We start from the raw sequence: 18770 nt of genomic DNA on the forward strand, positions 1-18770 counted from the left end.
GAAGACGAGATCGATCAATCGCCTCGCTATCCCCCTAATCCGAACGTGGTGCGTCCCAGTAAAGCTCTCCATCGAGACTAAGAAACTGTATCTTGAAGGGTTACCTAATCGATCAATGCGGGATGGGATGGCTTTGCTATGGATCTTCAACGATGAGTCTGTCAGAAACCTGCCAACGACGCCCCTGGTGCCGATCCGGTCGTACTTCTGCCAACCCATTGAACACCAGGCGACGTCCACAACTCTCCTATCCGCTGATGATCATCCTTGTATCGCGTACAGCGTGGGCCGGCAGATCATGTCCCGCGCCGTCATTGGACGGTCCGATCCGGAATCGAAGCTTTTGCCTTTCTGTCAAGCGGGACTGACAGCTCATCTACTGTCGAAGCGGTGACCAGCTGACAACACTCAAACCTGTCAGACAACAACCTGCGCTCGTTGGCTCTACTCCGTGTAACAAGGCTGCTGCGGTCCACTGGCTCCCCAATAGTCTGGTGTCCGTTGCACGCATATCCTACCTCGAGCTGGTGCAATTTGAGTCATGCTTTCAATGTGACACAAGTCCGGAGAAGTGCTGTCCATGCAAAGCTAAATCCTCTTGCTCCATCTGGATCTCACCACAGCGAAGCGGGGAGGAAGTCAGAGAGAGATGCTCGGAATCGGCTTGAGACCTGCATTGACTGACGTCTCACATCACGACCAATGAAGGCTCCATGAAGCTCCCATTAGTCTCACAAGGACTTCTGACGCCGCTGATTAGGATATTTGAGTGACGATCAGAGCCAAACTCGGCTCAACGAGCAGAGACTTGAGCTGCAGGAGCATTCATGAAGGCCTGGGTTGGGCAAGAGCGTGCCCCTTGTTGAACCCTCTTCATTTCTTCTTAAAATGATCGCCTGCTCAAGTTGAGTTGACCGTCTCAGGCATGCAACTTTATCAGTCTACATCAGTTCCGTCATATCATTCGTGTCACATTAGACTATCCCATTATCCTCGACTGCAGTTCGCCTCATTTCAGATTCCTACACGGACGTAGGCATGGCACTCTTCCGGTCGCTATCCTCTAAGCTCAAGAGGAGGCATGGCGCTCACGCCAAGGACTCTCGCACAAATGGCGCCCTGTCTGCTGTAGATGAGACGAAGCAGCAGTCCCTGGTCAATGGGGAACACACCGACCATGCTGAACCATCTCCGAACACAACTGCCACAGGCCAAGAAAGTCCAGATTGGGCTTATGCTCACTCCTCGACTAATGAAGCTGCTCCTCGTGCACCTCCGACATCCAACAGGGGAGATGATGTTCGTCCAGCCAGCCGCAAAGATGTTGAAAGCACCTTTCAACAGTTCGCTCATCTTATTCATGTTTCGCGCCGTCCTCTACCCACCCAATCTGGTGATGGGCAGTACCTCGGGACTGAGGAGCAATCCGGGATACTCGCTGACCTCAAAGCTCTTGGACCGAACGACGTGAAGAAAGTCATGCACATCTTGGAGGACAAAGTCAGCGGAAAGGCACAGGATGACCGCAAAATGCACTTGGAAGAGATCATGCAACTAGTTGCAGCTCTGCCTGATCGTTCGGCTCATCGGGTAGAGCTGACAAGCTTGCTTCTGGACAAACTATGGAATTCACTGCAACATCCACCAATGTCCTACTTGGGAGATGAATTTCGTTATCGCTCGGCCGATGGTTCAAACAACTCGTACATATTCCCCAAACTTGGTGCTGCCAACACTCCATATGCTCGATCAGTCAATCCAGTGACAGTGCAACCAGGAGCACTCCCAGACCCTGGCCTGCTTTTTGACTCGATCATGGCAAGAGACCAGTTTATACCACATCCAAATAGGGTTTCTAGTATCTTCTTCAACTGGGCCTCCCTCATCATTCACGGTAAGCCATGTGAGTCGATGCCTCAATTGAATGCTGACATGCTCTAGATCTTTTCCAGACTGATCACCGCGATTTTAGCATTAGCAAAACCTCGAGCTACTTGGACCTTTCCATCCTCTATGGTGACACTCAAGAGGACCAGAACGAGATGAGAACCTTTACGGATGGAAAGATAAAACCAGATTGCTTCGCAGAGGAAAGGCTTTTGGCCTTCCCTCCAGCTTGTGGCGTCATGCTGATAATGTTGAATCGTTTCCACAACTACGTCGTCGAGCAGCTCGCACTTATAAACGAGAACGGGCGATTCAACAAACCGGCAGATCTTGGGAACCCACAGTCGAAAAAGGCGGCGTGGGCAAAGTATGACAATGACCTTTTCCAGACAGGCCGTCTCATAACCTGCGGGCTCTATATCAACATCACTCTGTACGACTATCTGCGAACAATTGTCAATCTGAACCGTACCAACAGTACTTGGACCCTAGATCCTAGGCTGGAAAAGGCTGGCAATTATGACAAAAATGGTACTCCACGCGGTGTTGGCAATCAAGTCAGTGCGGAGTTCAGCCTGTCGTATCGATGGCACTCATGTATTGGAGAAGGAGATGAGAAGTGGACCGAAGACATCTACCAAGAACTATTCGGGAAGCAACCTCACGAAATCTCTCTCCAGGAATTGATGATTGGCGTAGGCAAGTATGACCATGATCTTCCCAAAGATCCACAGAAGAGACCATTCGCACACCTCAAACGTGGCATGGATGGAGAATTTGACGATGGAGATCTTGCCCGGATTATGGAGGCTGGAGTTGAGCAAGTGGCCGGCGCATTTGGCGCAAGAAACATCCCAAAGTCGATGCGCGCAATCACGATTCTTGGAATTATGCAATCCAGGTCGTGGAACTTGTGCACCTTGAATGAGTACAGGAATTTCTTCGGATTGAAAAAGTATGACACGTTTGAGGAGGTCAATAGCGACCCTTACGTCGCAGAGCAGTTGAAACACCTCTACGAGCATCCTGACTACATAGAGCTTTACCCAGGACTGGCGATCGAAGATTATAAGGATCCTATGGTCCCAGGTGTCGGTATTTGCCCAACATACACAATCTCTCATGTGGTATTGGCCGATGCTGTTGCTCTAGTGCGAGGCGACCGATTTTACACTCTGGACTGGAGTCCAAAAAATCTCACAAACTGGGGTTTCAACGAAGTTGCTTACGATTTGAATATCAATCAAGGATGTGTGTTCTACAAATTGATGCTTCGGGCGCTCCCAAATCACTTCAAGCCTAACAGCATCTACGCTCACTGTGAGTTTACCCAGTCCTCCTAGCTGATTCCCCGGCCCAAGGCGATATTTGAGTCTTCGTGCACAAACTCTACTAACAGCTTCCTCCAGACCCCATGACAATTCCCGACGAGAATGCAAAAATCATGAAATCATTGGGTCGGTATCAGGATTACGACTGGAGCCCCCCTTCTTTTATCCCTCAAAGAGTCAATATATCGTCCTACCAGAACGCGCAGTACATGCTCACACGAGCCCAGGAGTTTACTGTCATGTGGAATGATGGACTAAGATCCGTCATGGGAATGGAAGGCGAGAGATTTTGCCTTGGAGGTGACAGTCACCTGTATCAGAAGCAGCGTCAAACCATGAATCAACTGATTTACCGTGAGAAATGGAAAGAGAACATCAGAGACTTCTACGAGAAAATTACACTTCAACTTCTTCATGAAAAGAGCTGTAAGGTCGCCAATATCAATCAAGTCGATCTGACCCGAGATGTCGGGAATCTGGCGCATGTCCATTTCGCCGCAAATGTGTTCTTGCTGCCGCTGAAGACGGCACAGAACACGAGAGGTGTCTTTACTGAACATGAATTATGGATTGCAATGAGTGTCATATTCACTGCAATCTTCTTCGACTTCGAGCCAACCAAATCCTTCCCTCTCCATGTTGTCGCAAAGAAGTTGGCGACTATGCTGGGGAAGCTGATCGAAAGCAATGTCAAATCAGTCACAGCGACATCGTTTGCTGCAAAATTCTTCGACAACTTCAGAGAAAATGAGAACTCGCTCGCAGACTACGGCATTCACATGATCCGGCGTCTGACAGACACGGGTATGACCACGAACGCGATAGCGTTCAGCCAAATCCTCCCCACGGCCGTTGCGATGGTACCAAATCAGTCTCAGGTCTTCACCCAAATCATGGACTACTATCTTGGAGAAGGAATATCCCACCTACCTGAAATCCAATGTTTGGCAAGAGAGGACGACCAAGAATCCTTTGGCAAGTTATTGCGTTACGTCAACGAAGGAATCAGACTCAATGGCACCTTTGGAAGCTATCGACGCAGCAACGTGACCCACGTATTTCAGGAAGACGGCAAACAGATTCCAGTCAAACCTGGAGACAAAGTATTCTGCAGTTTCGTTAGTGCCGCGAGAGACCCAAAGGTATTTCCAAATCCTGACCAAGTACGCCTCGACCGTCCCCTTGACTCATACATCCACTATGGTGTTGGGATCCACACCTGTCTCGGAAAGGACGCCAGCATGGTGGCTTTGACGGCGATGTTGAAGACGGTGGGCAAATTAGAAAATCTCAGGAGAGCTCCAGGCCCCCAGGGTCAATTGAAGAAGGTTCGTTTCCCATAGAGCAGTAACTTGATCGAATCGAACGCTGACACTTAGTAATGCAGGTATCCCGTCCGGGTGGGTTCTATGTGTACATGAGGGAGGACCATGGCTCGCTTTTCCCGTTCCCATGCTCATTCAAAGTGCATTATGATGGTGTGCTGCCTGCTCTCCCTGGAACAGAGGCAAAGCATTAAGATGGAGACGGAGGTGTTGGGTTCCTTGAGATTGCTTGGATCGCTAGGATTGCTTCAGCTGACACCGTGTGACCTTGGTTACCTTTTGTTTATTTTTAACCCTAATAGTCGCTATCTTTTCACATGGCTAGTTCAACTGTTCAACCAAGGAATTGAAATGACATTGAACGCAACAAGCATTGAAACACGGGCGGTGGAAAATTGCACTTCCGACAGATCCAGATCCCAGTCAACCCGGACCGTTTAGTCTGATAATTCTGGAGGTTCATCTCATCATCTCTGTAACAATTGATCCTCTTCTCAGGGAGTAGGCTCTGCCTGAATGTTTCTGCATGCAGCATTCCTGCGGCTCCCGTTGGCCAGAGCGCTAAGCACTAAAGTTTCAAGATGTGATCCCCTTGGCAGCGGCGACACGGGCCTCGGCCTTCTGATTCCACTCCTTGACAACCAAATACAAGCCCTCCAGGGTGCCATGGCCGGGGCGATAGGCCAAGTCCATCCTCGCGTCGGAATCGTCGTACACGACATGCAGATTCGCACAGTTGAAGACGGCGGGCTGCAGGATTTCGAGGTCGGCGGGCAGCTTCGGCAGCAGGCGTGGCAGCCAGTCGCGCTGTGCTGCGACGTACCAGGAGACCGGGTACGCGAGCAGCATGAAGGGCACGGGCGGCGAGCGACGCCAGCTGATCGGCGTGGACGGGTGGGTGGTGAGCGAGAGGAAGCGCTCTAGGGACGAGTAGCGGAGGGGCGGGCCTGGGTCGCAGACGGCGTAGCCGCGGCCGCCGAGGTCGTGGCTGTGGATCCGCGATTCGTACAGCAGGTGCGCCAGCGACACGTTCTGCGCCGACACCAGCTGTAGCGTGAACGTTGAGAGCCAGCTGTGGGGAACAGGTCCGAGGGACCCCGGGTTAGTGTGCTTGTCACAAGGTGGTGGTCAGGCTGTCAAGTTGGGGGGCATGGATGTACGTATGGATGAAGATCGGATGTGTGGATATGGATGTGCTGTGCTGTGCTGCTGGAGGAGGAACACGAGAGGAGACCAAAAAAAAAAGAAAGAAATCCAGAACTTACGTCACGCCACCCCCTCTGAGCAGGTAGGTCGTCGCCAGGCTATGGGGATTCTGATCACCATGGCCGTAGATGCTGTGGCCTGGCCTGATGACGCCGGTTCGGAACCGATTTCGTTTGTCGTCGGCCTCGCGGACCAGCTTTTCGGCCTTGGCCTTGCTGTATGCATACGATCCCGGGAAAGCGTCCAGCGGCGCATCGTAGTCTTTGGCCTCGGCGTTGCCGGGCAGTTGGATGAAGCCGTCCGGGGACCTATCCCAGGCCCGGGAAATGGCGAAGAAGCTCTGCCGCTTCAGCGCGACGGCCACCGACGAGGTCGCGATGAAGGTGTCGCATCCTGCTGCTTTCGCGGCGTGAAGCACGTTCTGCGTGCCTTCGATGTTGATCTTGATGTATGGTGGGAGCGAGGCTACGCTGCCGTGGCCCGCGTGGATGAACGCCGCCGTGTGAAAGACGGTCAGTGGTAAGTTCGCGACTTTAGGCGGCCATGGTTGTGAGAATACGGCATTGACGGAGGATGGATCGCGGATGTCGGTTTTGACCCAGGCGGCTTTCCGAGCGACTGCAAGCTCTCTTCTTGGTGCAGCGAGATCTGCAATCCGGATGGCTGCTGGATCCTCTCCGCGCATGATCAGGTGCTCGACGATCCAGCCGCCGACCAGTCCTTGTCGAGAGCGTTTCAGCATTGGATCTCTCTCACACAATCACACCCACACCAATAGGTGAAATGATAGGGAACTTCCAGTGGGCGACTGACCTGATCCTCCAACCACAACATAGCGACGATTCTGCCTTGGCGGGAGATATTTGGTGAAGTCGTGCCCGTCCCGCTCAAACTTGTTCCAGGCGCTTTGGATTTGTTCATCGGTCCATGGCTCCCCAGAAAGCTTGAGGACTTCAGGAGGTAGCGAGATGAGGTTCCGGTCGATGCGGTATAGCCACCATGCAACGAGAGAGATGGTGCATGCCAAGATGGTGACAGGCCAGAAGAGGGCCATTGTCGGAGGCAGGTACTTACCTGATTGGCATTGATGGATGGATGGGTGAAGGGAGGGAACGAAATGTGCTGATAACCGTCGGACAGTCGATCAGCACAAGGTTGGTGAATGTCCAACTTATCGCCCCGTGGGAGAGTGTCTAGAGGGAGAGAGAACGGGAGGGAGGCGCAGAGGCGATGCACAACTTGGCCGCCTTGCCTTGACTCCAGTTCTTGGGCCACTCAAGTAACAGCAACCTTTTGCCAGGGTCCACCAGCCTAGTGTTCGCAAGAGAATCCGCAATGGAGAGGATGCGCGAGCTGACAGAGTTGCAGTGGCTAGAGGGTTAGGCCACCAGGGCTTGTAAAGTATGGTTCACTCGTTGCTTGGCCGACTTTCAGAGACGCCTGCCGGAGGTTGAGAAAGGAGCGTCTTAAGATTGACAATTCCGAGCATCGGTAATCGGCAGAAGAAAAGTAATGTATCACCTGAGGTTTAGGTGGCTTCAGAAGACTGGTACGAGTAGTTGGATGGCCTAACCTTCGACCAGGTATTCCACACTTTCTTAAGCCTTGGTCCTTGACCCCACTCACGTCGGATAGAGCCAAAAGAGGCTAAGTTTACGCGATACGCGAGCGCGTCCGAGAACCATCACCCGCCGACCTATCCAGATACATACTGCAGCCAAAGGGACGTCATCTGCACGACCATGGTTGTGGGGAACCTGGTGTTCCTACAAAGTCAACGTGCTGCTCAAATGGCATGTGATAGTCCTTCCCCAGCAGCGGAGGCCAGCGCTCCGGACGACAGGCCAGATGCCGGGATCATGAAGAGCGAGGAGAGTGAGAGTCCTCATGTCCCTGCTCCTCCTGCTGCTTCTACTTCTCCTTCTGCTTCTGCCACTCTTGCGACGCTGAACGCAAAGCCTGGGCCGAAATCCAAGCCCAGGCCCGAGTCCAAATCCATCTCAACCCTGGAGTCGGAGATCGCAGCCACAGAAGCAAAGCTTGCAGCGACACTGTCGCGTCTGTCGGAGGCACGTGCAAGAAACGACGAAGCCCATCCGGCTTGCAGCCTCGCTCTAGCATCGTCATCATCACCGACAACAACCACAACAAGTACAAGAAGGACTACCGCTGTTCCTACAGCTCCTTCTACGGGCAAAGGACAGGCCATAGACGGCGCGAGCCTCTCACTTGCCCATGATCGCCAACAACAGCAACAGCAACAGCAACAGGAACAGGAACTACTCTCGCACGCGCAGGGGATCTTCGAGGGCCACATCGCGCTGCTGAAGCGGTACAATTCGACCAAAGACATCGCGATGGGCATGCTATCGTTGATCGCAGACAGACAAGGGAAGCGCCTGGCAGAAATCTTGTTGGAGCGGGGGGTTGGACGAGGAGACTGATTGAGAATCGCACTTACATAGGCTAAAGGGTTAGCTGGGTTTATTGGTGGGCAGTTCTGGCGTCTAGTGATCGAGGAGACGCAAGGCCGAGAAGAAAGGAAGAGTATTTGAAAGCGCGTGGGCCGAGCGCACATTCGATGTCTTCATTCCGCTATAGTACTCCGTACTACAGAGCAAAACCCGAAGAACTAACTACTGTAACAGTTACTGACGTTTTGTGGCCCGGCAGCCTTCGATAAGCTGGGCTGGATCGTGTATTCGAGTGGCGATAGAGGTAAAATCATCTTCCACTCTTCTCTTTGCGACGGGTCACATAGATGTAAACCCGTCCCTACCCTTTCTTTTTACTCACTCAATCTCCCTCCATTGTTGGCTCCCCGAAGCTTCCTTTCCCCAAGGATGCTCGATAAACCCAAGTCCAAATGCTTGCAGTTCCCACATGTCTAATTACAATCTTCTATTCGGCGAAAATCCCAAAACATCAATCTTGCGAGACGATGGTGTACAATGCATGCATGTATGCGTTCAACGCATTCGACGAAAAGACGACAAGCTGCCTCCTCCCCCTGATACCATCCAGACCAGGCTTTATCATCACGGATGATCGAATCAATTCTGCTTCTCCAAACTCTGCAGACTTACAAGCTCCCGGTATCTTCCTTTCAAAGCCATGAGTTCCGAGTGCGTACCAGACTCGGCAATGACACCTTTGTCGAAGACATAGATGATATCTGCCTTTTGAATGGTGCTGAGGCGATGTGCCACAGCAATGGTTGTTCGGCCTTTGGCGGCTGCGTCAAGAGCCGCCTGCACGACCTTTTCCGATTCCGAATCTAATGCAGATGTCGCCTCGTCAAGGAGTAAAACCTTAGGATCACGGATCAGTGCTCGGGCAATAGCAATCCGTTGCTTCTGTCCGCCCGAAAGTAGAGCTGCCTTGCTTCCAACATCCGTTGCAAATCCATCACTGTCAATGTTAGCAAAGGGAGTAGGATCAAGCGTGTGCATCAACTTACGGTAGTGACATGATGAAGTCATAGATATTAGCATCCTTGCAGGCCCGTATGACTTGCTCGTCTGACACCTCACCCCTATCGACCCCCAGGAGCACATTTTCCTTGATCGTTCCTTGATACAGCGTTGGTTCTTGAGAGACAAGGGCAAGATGCGATCTGTAGTCGTTGAGATTGAGACTCGAGATCTCCTGGCCGTCAATGTAGACACCGCCGGCGAGGGGATCGTAGAAACGCTCCATCATCGCAATAGTCGTCGACTTTCCACAACCTGAAGCACCCACAAGAGCAACATACTGCCCAGGTCTCACAGTAAGATTTAGTCCCCGAAGCACAGGCACATCGGGACGACTGGGATACCGGAAGTGAACATCACGGAATTCGATCAATCCTTCTACAGTGTCGATGGCTTCGCCGTCGGTTGACCACGGATCAATCGTGGGCTGACGATCGTAGAGCTTCTTTAACGTGGCTGCTGCGTTTCTAGCCTTCGACATATCCCCCGCGAATGAGAACACCGTCCCGGCGGACTGCGCTCCAAATATGATCTCCGAGAAGACGATGAAAAACTGGATCAAAGTATACTCTCCACTGATCATGAGTTTGCCACCATACCAGAATCCCAATGCGAACGCCAAGTACATGGCCGACTGTGACGCCGCATACAGAGAGGAATTGCGCAGATTCGCTTTCAGAGATGTACCAAGCTGGTCTCGGAGTTGCTTGCGGTATTGGCCGTAAATCTCTTGTTCTGTCGTCAGAGAAGCCACCGTCCTGATCGCATTGGTGTGCTCACACGCGTAGCCGGCGGATTTTTCGTAATGCTTCTGTGCGGTAGAGGTGAACTTGGCCAGAATGTAGAATCTGAAAAAGCCGGTCCCGAGAATAACGGGAAGCGCACAACAGCAGACAAGCGCCAATTTCCAGCCAATGGCCAGAGATATTACAACGGCGATGATCAGTGTGGAGAAACAACTGATGAGTGTACCAAGAGTTGCGCCAGAAATCGCAGAAAGATGAGTTGTTTCTGTTGATAGATAGGATGTGAGTGCACCCGTCGAATTCTCGTCTTCGTCAAAGAAGGAAATGTCCTGTCTCAAAAACCTCCGGAAGGCGCCGTCGCGAGCCCGTTGCACCAGACTTTCACTGCAGTAGGCGAAAGCAGTTCCTTGGATAACCATGGCGATGAGATCAACGAACGCCAACATCAGGTACATCAAGCACCAGAAATTGACGTCGCTGCGGATCTGGGCTGCTTGAGACAAAGGGCGAGACATTGCCACTATCGCTTTGGCAAAGAAGATGCCCTGGACAGGTTGAGCGGCGCCTGCAATGGCGCTAAAGAAGAAGCCAATTACCATTAGTTTCCATTCGGTACGATTGAACCGAGCGATAAAACTGATCAATGTCCAGAGGCTGTATTTGACCTCGCCGTCCTCCGACTTCTCGCCAAAAATCTTTGATGAAACGGACTTCTGGCTCTTCGACCTACCCAATGCGAGTTTTTCATCATCTGGGTCCATGTCTGCCAAGCTTGCAGATTTCTTCGACTGAATTCGGACCATTTCTTCGTCTCTACCTGCAATGTCTTTCTCGAATTCCTCGTCATCGTCCCCACCAATACGTTGAGCTGATACCAAGTTAAAGTATGCACCTCTCAGTTCGAGGAGCTCGTCATGAGAGCCCTGCTCGACAATCCTGCCGCCTTGCATGACAACGATGTTGTCTGCGGTCTTGATAGTCGACAAGCGGTGAGCAATGACGATGGTGGTTCGACCCTTTGCAGCCTCATCCAGAGCATGCTGAACGACCCCTTCGGATTTTGTGTCAAGTGCAGATGTAGCCTCATCCAAAAGTAGGATTTTGGGGTCGCTGACCACTGCTCGGGCAATTGCGACACGTTGCTTTTGGCCACCCGACAGGAGAAAGCCACGTTCACCTACGTGGGTTTCATACCCATTCGGTAGAGATGAGATGAAGTCGTGAGCGTTGGCTTTCTTTGCCGCATCGATAATCCTGGCCATTTGCTGCTCATCGGACTCTTGTTCGTACTTGGACCCGATCAGGCCATTTTTGATGTTTCCTTTGATAGTTTGGCTGAAGAGAACAGGCTCTTGTTGCACAAGAGAGATTTGTTGCCGAAGCCAATGCAGGTTCAGTGTGCTGATATCATGGCCATCTAAGTAAACGGCACCTCCAACCGGATCGTAGAAACGTTCAACAAGCCCAACGATTGTGGACTTCCCAGAGCCAGAGGCACCTACAAGAGCTGTGGTCTTGCCTGCAGGCACGGACAAGTTGACGTCTTCCATGACGACAACTTCGGCTCGTGATGGATAGATGTGCTTGATATTTCTCAGTTCCACAGCACCTTCCACATGCTCCAGGGTTTTCCCTTGGTCTGACAAAGGATCCAACGGAGAAGCGCGGTCAATGGTCGCATATATTTTCGAGGCCGCGGCGACACCGGCAGCGAAATGCTGAACATTTGGGCCTATATTCCCAAAAGAGAAAGCGCCGATCATAATGGCCAAAACGATGGTGAGGATGTGAGCCAGGCTAGTCTCGCCGGAGACGAGAAATCGAGATCCCATCCAGAAAGTCAGCCCATAATTGAGGAAAATGATACACAAAAGGGATCCAATCATACAGCCGAGGGCGGCTTTACTGCGGATTCCCCAGTGTCTTGCTTCTAGAAGGTGGACGTCATATTGTTTGGCCAACTTGTCCTGAGTGCCAAACGCGACAGCGTTGCGAATTGAAGCAAGGACTTCTTCTGCAACAGAGCCGCCTAGAGCGTAGGCGGCCAAAGACTTCTTGTTCCAGCCAGACATTTTCGCGCCGCCAGCGCCCATGAGGACGACTATTGCTACGACCGAGCTCATGCAGATTAGGGTAAGTTTCCAGAACTTGATGAATCCAATGACAAAGGCGGCAAAGAAGGCGGCGACCCCAGTGAGGGTCAAGCCAACCTTTTCGCTGATCGCTTCTTGGATTAGATTGGTATTAGCAGTGATCATAGTAGTAACAGCTCCGGCTCCAATTTTGTCAAAGTAGCCAATGTTCTGGCTCAGAATTGCTCTGAGATATTGCTCTCGAATCTTGGCAGTAATGTGTTCGCCTGTGTAAATGAACAACACAGTCGAAATGTAGATGAGAACAAATATTCCAATGGCCAGGTAGACGAAGTAAAGAACATTTTTGTTCAGGACAGCCTCGAACTGGTTTAGCAGGGTGCCGAGAGCCAGGCCCTGGAAAGAGCCGCTCAAATTCCCGAAAACGACGGTCATCAAGGGCATGACTGCACCTGCACCAACTGCGGTGAACGCAGCAATGGCTATTAAGACTTTGTCCCATGTGGTAGCATATCTGTACAGCGACTTGTATGTGACTTTGACTTCTGGAACATCCAGCTGCTTTTTGAGAACAAGGCGCTCATGCTCAGGCAGATGTGCCAGGGCCGCATCGCCCTCTGGAACTTCGCGCACTTGAACAATCTTAGAATCGAGTTTTCGGAGATCAGCAGGTACGGCGGAGGAGGAAGATGCAGGAGAGCCGGGAACCACAGGAGATGTTGGGGATTTCGGCCCGGCTGAGACTGGTGTTCTTGGACTGGTGTCTGACTTTTCCGAGTCTATCTGTTGCTGTGTGGTGATGGCTAAGGCTGATCTTTGTTTCTCTTCCATGCTCTCTTCGATCGAGGCAGCCCCTTTGGACAAGTCACCTTGCCCGTTCGGGTCCATCTCCGGGAGGGTTACGAGTCTGTCGGAATAGTCTTGCTTGTCGGTATGAATATCTCGGGGAACAGGGTGCCTATCTCATGACGTGGTATCGGATAGGGGTATTGAGGATGGGCGGTCGGCACAAGGGAGAGGGGTTCTGCCGCTTGGATGCAGTCGGTGAATTTTATAAAGTGAAGGGTTCAATGCACGCGTGTCCTTGACAGCGTCGAAGGCGAATTAGGCGTGGTAAGGATATAGAGGAGTAACAAGAATGAGAAGGACTGCTAGCCAATATGTGCAATGCAAGTGCAACAATGTACGGAGGAAAAGCTGGGAGTGTAAGCGAATGATATGCAGAGGGATGCTACATCTTGACGCTGCAGACATGAAAATGCGAAGTCGTAATTAGCAGGCGTCATAGTGGACGGAGTACGGAGTACAAGATGGAGTACTCGTAAGTACATGGGGCGACGCCTCTTCGGGCCCGAGTTTGGCGGCAAGAATAATAATGATCATTCACACCGGTGGGTGCGGGTGGGGTGCGGGTGGGTGCCAGGCACCCATAGCGAATCTCAACCCCGTGAGTCACGACGTGAGAGGGGTTACCCGCTGCGCCATTGCTGCTTGGTGTCACTTAAGCGATCGCTCGTTTAAGCTGGCCAATTGGGGGTCGCTGAATACGGAGGTTGTCTTTGCCGGCTCACAGAAATTGTGCACGCCGGTTTACGCTATTTCCCTGTAGAGTCTGGAGCCAAATACAGATCTGGCAGCAACGCAGCAGGAAAGAGTGACCAATAAATAGAGCATTGCTGCCTTGCGGCGGCCACTCACCACGCCTCCCTATGCACGACACGACGCACTCCGATCTCGACGATCTGAAGAGTTCGTTACTGTGGCACCGCATCGTTAAACACTGTATGTCGGATTTCCTGACTCGGGAGGACTTGTACCCGTACTCGGTTGGCCGGTGGTTTGTTGGCAAGATGAGTCAGTCAATCACTCAATGGGCTCGCTAACGCACGTGCCGCAAATGCTTACAAGCCCTCTAGATCACAGATGGTTTCGCTTGTTCGTGTTTCTTACCAAACCAGGGCAAAGCCGGGTAGGGCCACTCCCGGATCTCGTACCCTCGTTCCAAAGGCCGCACGTAATGCATATATTTGTGCACGGAGTTGGAGTTCCCAGAGCATAACTTCACTCGACCTTTCGGCGTTATCCGCGCCAGGTGTTGGGTTGGAACTGGCAGTAATTAGAACCCTGGCACAAAGCCTTTTGCAGTCGTGCTACCTGTCAACCGAGTTCGACTACGACATTTATTGCACTCTCGAGGGGCGAAGGCAAAGCTTTCATCTTCCTCTCTTGACGACTACGAGGTATTGTTGCCTGGTGGACATGGCGAGGGGCTCATATATGTCAATGATTGGTGAAAAGGATGTCTCGCAATAATCCAATTGCCCGTTGCAGGCGAGACGCACGTTTTTCTGGTCGTCTCGGGAGATATCCAAGCCCGCAACTTCGCAGCCAACAGCATAGATTGATGGTAATACAAAGGATGATACGCAATCGGCAATCCGAAAGAAGACCGATGTTCTCCCATTACAACTTTGACCTTGGTGCGCCAACAGCAACAGCGTACTCGTCCACTCTCTTCCTTGCCTCCAAGTCTCTTCGATTTCGGTCCAGATCTCGAGCGGCGGAAAGTCTGGGCGTGTCACCACTCTCATCGATATCCTTGATTACCTCCCGATACAACTCTTCTTTAATCCTGCCATATGATGTCCCTTGAGCCTTGTCGATCAACTTGAATTCTTTGATGAAGGCTAATGTCTCGTCAAGTCCACCCAGTCCATCGATCATTCCTTCTTTGAGTGCTTCCAAAGCTGGGAATCGTCTACTTTCCAGCACCATGCTCCTGAATGTACTCATACCCAGTTTGACTCGAAACACTGATGCCATAGTAGGTTGGAGTGCAGCTCCAAAGTCTAGCTCGTTCAGGCACAAAAAACCCTTGTGAGGGTTCATGATACGGTAGTCGTGGAACATCGCCGTCATCAAGCCTCCAGCAAATGCATGTCCGTTCATCAGCGCAACCGTCGGCATGGGGTATGTGATCAGACGTCGCCACAAAGGGAACAGGCTTCCAGGGAAGAAGGCAGGGTCCTTGATTGCATTTTCGTAGTCGAGACCATTCGAATAGAATTTGGTAATAGATGAGGTGGTGATAACCACTCCTTTCGGAAGGCGGTGCTCGATGATGTCAAGAGCCAACAGGAAAGTTTGATTGAATGCCGGAGTCAAACGGTTGTCGGGCGGGCTTGAGAAAGAAAGTACATAGACCTGAGGCGCAGCTTGTGTGCAGACGAAGTTCCCTTGCTGCGTCGTTGTCGAGCGCTCGACAGAGGCTGGAGGAATGGAGAGCACAAAGACTGGTGGAACTGGCGGCATGATATCGATGTTACCTTTGACTTTTCAAAAACACAGTTTCGATGTGAGAGTGACTGACTGCGATGTAGGACCGGCGATGGATATAGGTCGGTCTACGTCGGTCTACGTCGGAATGCTTGATCGGCCTGCCCATATTGATTAGTCGTCGCTCTTTCGAGCTTGGAACTTGTAGCACTTAGTACACCACCTGGAGCTGACCTGTGCAAGTAGTTTGAGCCGAGGTATGAAGCAAGGTCGGCAGGGAGGCTGGTTTGCCCGAACATGCACGACTGCTTCAATCACTCTGCAGTGCTTCTAGGCGGGAACATTGATGATGCCGTCAGAGTGGTTTTGGTAGATATATCGCTAACAATAAGTTCCAACACCGAAACATCGGCCAGCCGAATGTCACGAGCAAAGTTCTTCTGCGTTTCCCCTGGAGGGGACATTCTTCACGTGCCCCTCGTGCTTCCTTGGAACGTGGGCCAACGGGCCAATATACTGTAGGTGCTTCCTCGAGCTTGACTCAGCATGCCCACTTCGCCTGTAGATCCTCCTCAGCTTGCCCCCCAGCTTATGACGACGCTCGTTTGTCTTCTTCCCCCGTAAGCCTGCTAATCCGGCTACGACCGGATTATTGCGCGAGTAAATGTTACGTGCTTGCTCATTGACAGCGCTGGTGTACCTCGTATTATCTCAAGCTTTCTGCGCATTCTCATTTCTTCAATTTCACCAACGCAGGCATGGTAGTGGCCTTTCTGCAAGCGTTTCTGCAACCTTACCACTGTATCGTCGTAAATTGTCCTTGGAGCCCGTGGCTCAAGGATTTGTCTTTCGCCAACCTCAAATTGCGCCATTGCACATTTGGCCACGATGGCAGCCTCTTCCTCAGCCTCACCCACGCCCAAGACCGGCCCAACATTCTGGGAACGAACGAAGGGCTTTTCAAACACAACTTACGAGAAGCGCTTGAAGCCCGGCTTTAACAAGGCCTATGCTGTGGTTGACAAACTTGGCGCACCTGTCAATCGATTGTCCAACAGAGTCGGCTCCGAGGCCTTTTGGCCTACCACCCTAGACAAAGAGTCCGAGAAGGCAGCTCGAATTCTGAGAGGGTTTTGTAAAGACGGCTTTTACGAGCCGATAGAAGAGAAGGCTGCCAAAAAGATCGAAGACCGTGATGCGACCGCAGTGGGGATTCCCCAAGGCACACAGCGCATTCTCGTGAAAATTCCCCAGAAAGTTATCAAGCAATGTGTTGGGTTGGCCATATTCACAACCATGCGGACAGGCTGGGTCCTCGGAGGCTCTGGAGGTGCAGGTGTCCTCGTTGGGAGACACCCAGAAACCGGCGAGTGGAGCCCTCCCAGTGGAATTCACACCCAGAATCTGTCTTTCGGCTTCCTGATAGGGGTCGATATTTATGACTCAGTACTAGTCATCAACACATATAAAGCCCTTGAAGCATTCACGAAACTGCGATGCACATTGGGGACTGAGGTCGGCGTGGCTGCTGGACCACTGGGACTTGGAGGCGCGCTGGACACAGAGGTTGTCAAGCGACAATCGCCAATCTGGTCTTACGTTAAGAGTCGAGGACTGTATGCCGGAATCGCGCTAGAAGGAAACATTGTCATCGAGCGCACTGATGAAAACGAGACCTTCTACGGCGAGCGTGTGGGCGTCGCTGACATTCTTGTTGGGAAAGTACGTCATCCACCGGTGGACAAGTATCAAGTACTGCTGGATACTTTGAAGGCGGCTCAAGGAGACGACGTGGATGATAGCCTGCTGCCCGATGGAGTAGCACCCAGTGATATGGAATTGATTTCTGACGGTAGGCAAAGGATATGCATACGCTCAGCCTCTTTCGCTAATACTCAGTTTTACAGGTCCATTGTTCGGAATTCCTGCGGAAGATGATCCCGACCCGTTTGGTGTCAAGGCATTAGAAGCAGAAGGGCTGAACATCCGTGAAGCAGGAACACACCAAAGGCCCAGTGCGGCTGCTTTTGAATTCAAACCGTCTCCGACCAGCCCTATCTACACCCATTTCTCACGTCAAAGCGTAGATGGGTCAATTAGAAGCCGGACCTGGAGAGACAGTACCCATAGCCTTGCCAGCATTGACCGAGGTACCCAAACAGACGAAGATGAATCAAAAAGCGCAGGGCACAGCCCCAGAAGGAGTGATTCGACTGCCTTAAGGAACTCAACCAAGATAGTTGAGCCACCTCAAAAACACAGCCAACTCGTAGGAGATGGAGAAGACTCGCCTGGACACCGTCGGGAATCCTTCTCCGACGTGGATTCTGATGCGGAGATCCAGACGGCCGTGCCAGTGGTAACAAGAGCAAGGGTGGTTGAAGTTCCAAGGCGTGTTCCTCCAGCTCTACCACCACGAAACCCTGAGCGAATAGCAACGCCCATCGAAACCCAAGCTCCATCAGACGGATTTGATAAGATCTCGTTGGACGCAACGGTGGAGGAGAGAACGCACGAGGGCGACAGCGATCTGATTAAGACTACCACCAACGGAGCGGCCAGCTCAACCTTCCATTCAGTACCGGTGACACCGAGTGATGAAAAAAAACCCAATGATATCCCAGGATCCTTTCAGTGATGTTCAATATAGCGGTTAATGATCATTGATGATTGCATGGACGGGGCAGACACACACGTGACTTACTGGAGTATTCGATTATCAATAATCCTAGAGTACCAGGTATAGAGGTATGGGTTACTCTGTTTGAAAGCCTACTACCAGTCGGGTCCCCTGTCTGCAGATTGAGGCAGGTTCTAGTGTCATCATTATCCCTGTTATTGTTTTGGTTCTTGCGTCTTCAAGCACAAACGCGGACGCGTGCCTGCCGAAGCAGCTCAGTGGCGAATCTGGTAAGGAAGGTGCCTCTATGCACTCCTTTGTTGTTCCCATCTTCTTCTCTGTCCTCGCTGTTCTTCTCTTCCACATCGATCCATCATATGCACCATTGCTTCGGCGTTCATAGTGCTTGACTGCATCAATCTATTGCATGAAGTATCTTAGCTTTGTGCTTGTTCACACAAACACTTCTTCTACCTGACCCTCTTCACACTTGAAAGTTGCTGCATTTGGCCCAGGTCTTGCGTCAACTTCAATTACCATGCGGCCGACACTTTTTCTCGTTTCCGCGGTCAATCTTTTGGCACTCTCAGCTTAGGGAGCAGGGACATCGATTGACAAGTCCTTGAACGCAGCCGCCAATGGCCACTACCAACCACCTCTCTTGACTCGTGCCATCCTTGACAACAGTTGTGGCAGGGGCAAAGACCAGTGTAATCCCAAGAATATTGGCAGCGGGTGGTGTTGTTCAAAGGCAGTGAGTCATGAAACCCCTCTTTCCGAGACTAAACTGATCATGATCTAGGGTTACTGCGG

At 51.6% G+C, this 18770-nt stretch overlaps 6 protein-coding genes across 6 annotated transcripts; 3 read left to right on the forward strand and 3 right to left on the reverse strand.

The window, feature by feature from the left end:
- Nucleotides 1-1038: 1038 nt before the first annotated feature.
- A1O9_02640 (prostaglandin-endoperoxide synthase 1) lies at nucleotides 1039-4561 on the forward strand (the record flags this gene model as incomplete). Its single annotated transcript, XM_013408211.1, has 3 exons — nucleotides 1039-1894; nucleotides 1942-3207; nucleotides 3297-4561. The coding sequence occupies 3 exons, from the start codon at nucleotides 1039-1041 to the stop codon at nucleotides 4559-4561; spliced, it is 3387 nt and encodes a 1128-aa protein (XP_013263665.1).
- A 558-nt stretch (nucleotides 4562-5119) lies between these two features.
- Nucleotides 5120-6803, reverse strand: A1O9_02641 (uncharacterized protein; the record flags this gene model as incomplete). The annotated part of the gene is made up of 3 exons (XM_013408212.1): nucleotides 5120-5615; nucleotides 5809-6469; nucleotides 6563-6803. The coding sequence occupies 3 exons, from the start codon at nucleotides 6801-6803 to the stop codon at nucleotides 5120-5122; spliced, it is 1398 nt and encodes a 465-aa protein (XP_013263666.1).
- Nucleotides 6804-7713: 910 nt separating this feature from the next.
- A1O9_02642 (uncharacterized protein) lies at nucleotides 7714-8193 on the forward strand (the record flags this gene model as incomplete). Its single annotated transcript, XM_013408213.1, has 1 exon — nucleotides 7714-8193. A coding segment is annotated over one exon (480 nt), but the record flags the coding sequence as incomplete, so codon positions are not given.
- Nucleotides 8194-8802: 609 nt separating this feature from the next.
- A1O9_02643 (ATP-binding cassette, subfamily B (MDR/TAP), member 1) lies at nucleotides 8803-12949 on the reverse strand (the record flags this gene model as incomplete). Its single annotated transcript, XM_013408214.1, has 2 exons — nucleotides 8803-9160; nucleotides 9210-12949. The coding sequence occupies 2 exons, from the start codon at nucleotides 12947-12949 to the stop codon at nucleotides 8803-8805; spliced, it is 4098 nt and encodes a 1365-aa protein (XP_013263668.1).
- Nucleotides 12950-14524: 1575 nt separating this feature from the next.
- A1O9_02644 (uncharacterized protein) lies at nucleotides 14525-15373 on the reverse strand (the record flags this gene model as incomplete). The annotated part of the gene is made up of 1 exon (XM_013408215.1): nucleotides 14525-15373. The coding sequence occupies one exon, from the start codon at nucleotides 15371-15373 to the stop codon at nucleotides 14525-14527; it is 849 nt and encodes a 282-aa protein (XP_013263669.1).
- An 852-nt stretch (nucleotides 15374-16225) lies between these two features.
- A1O9_02645 (uncharacterized protein) lies at nucleotides 16226-17975 on the forward strand (the record flags this gene model as incomplete). The annotated part of the gene is made up of 2 exons (XM_013408216.1): nucleotides 16226-17189; nucleotides 17245-17975. 2 exons carry the CDS (start codon nucleotides 16226-16228, stop codon nucleotides 17973-17975), a joined length of 1695 nt encoding a protein of 564 aa, XP_013263670.1.
- Nucleotides 17976-18770: the final 795 nt, after the last annotated feature.

The sequence above is a fragment of the Exophiala aquamarina genome (genome assembly GCF_000709125.1).
Source record: "Exophiala aquamarina CBS 119918 chromosome Unknown aczIA-supercont1.2, whole genome shotgun sequence".
NCBI classification, from domain to species: Eukaryota; Fungi; Ascomycota; class Eurotiomycetes; order Chaetothyriales; family Herpotrichiellaceae; genus Exophiala; species Exophiala aquamarina.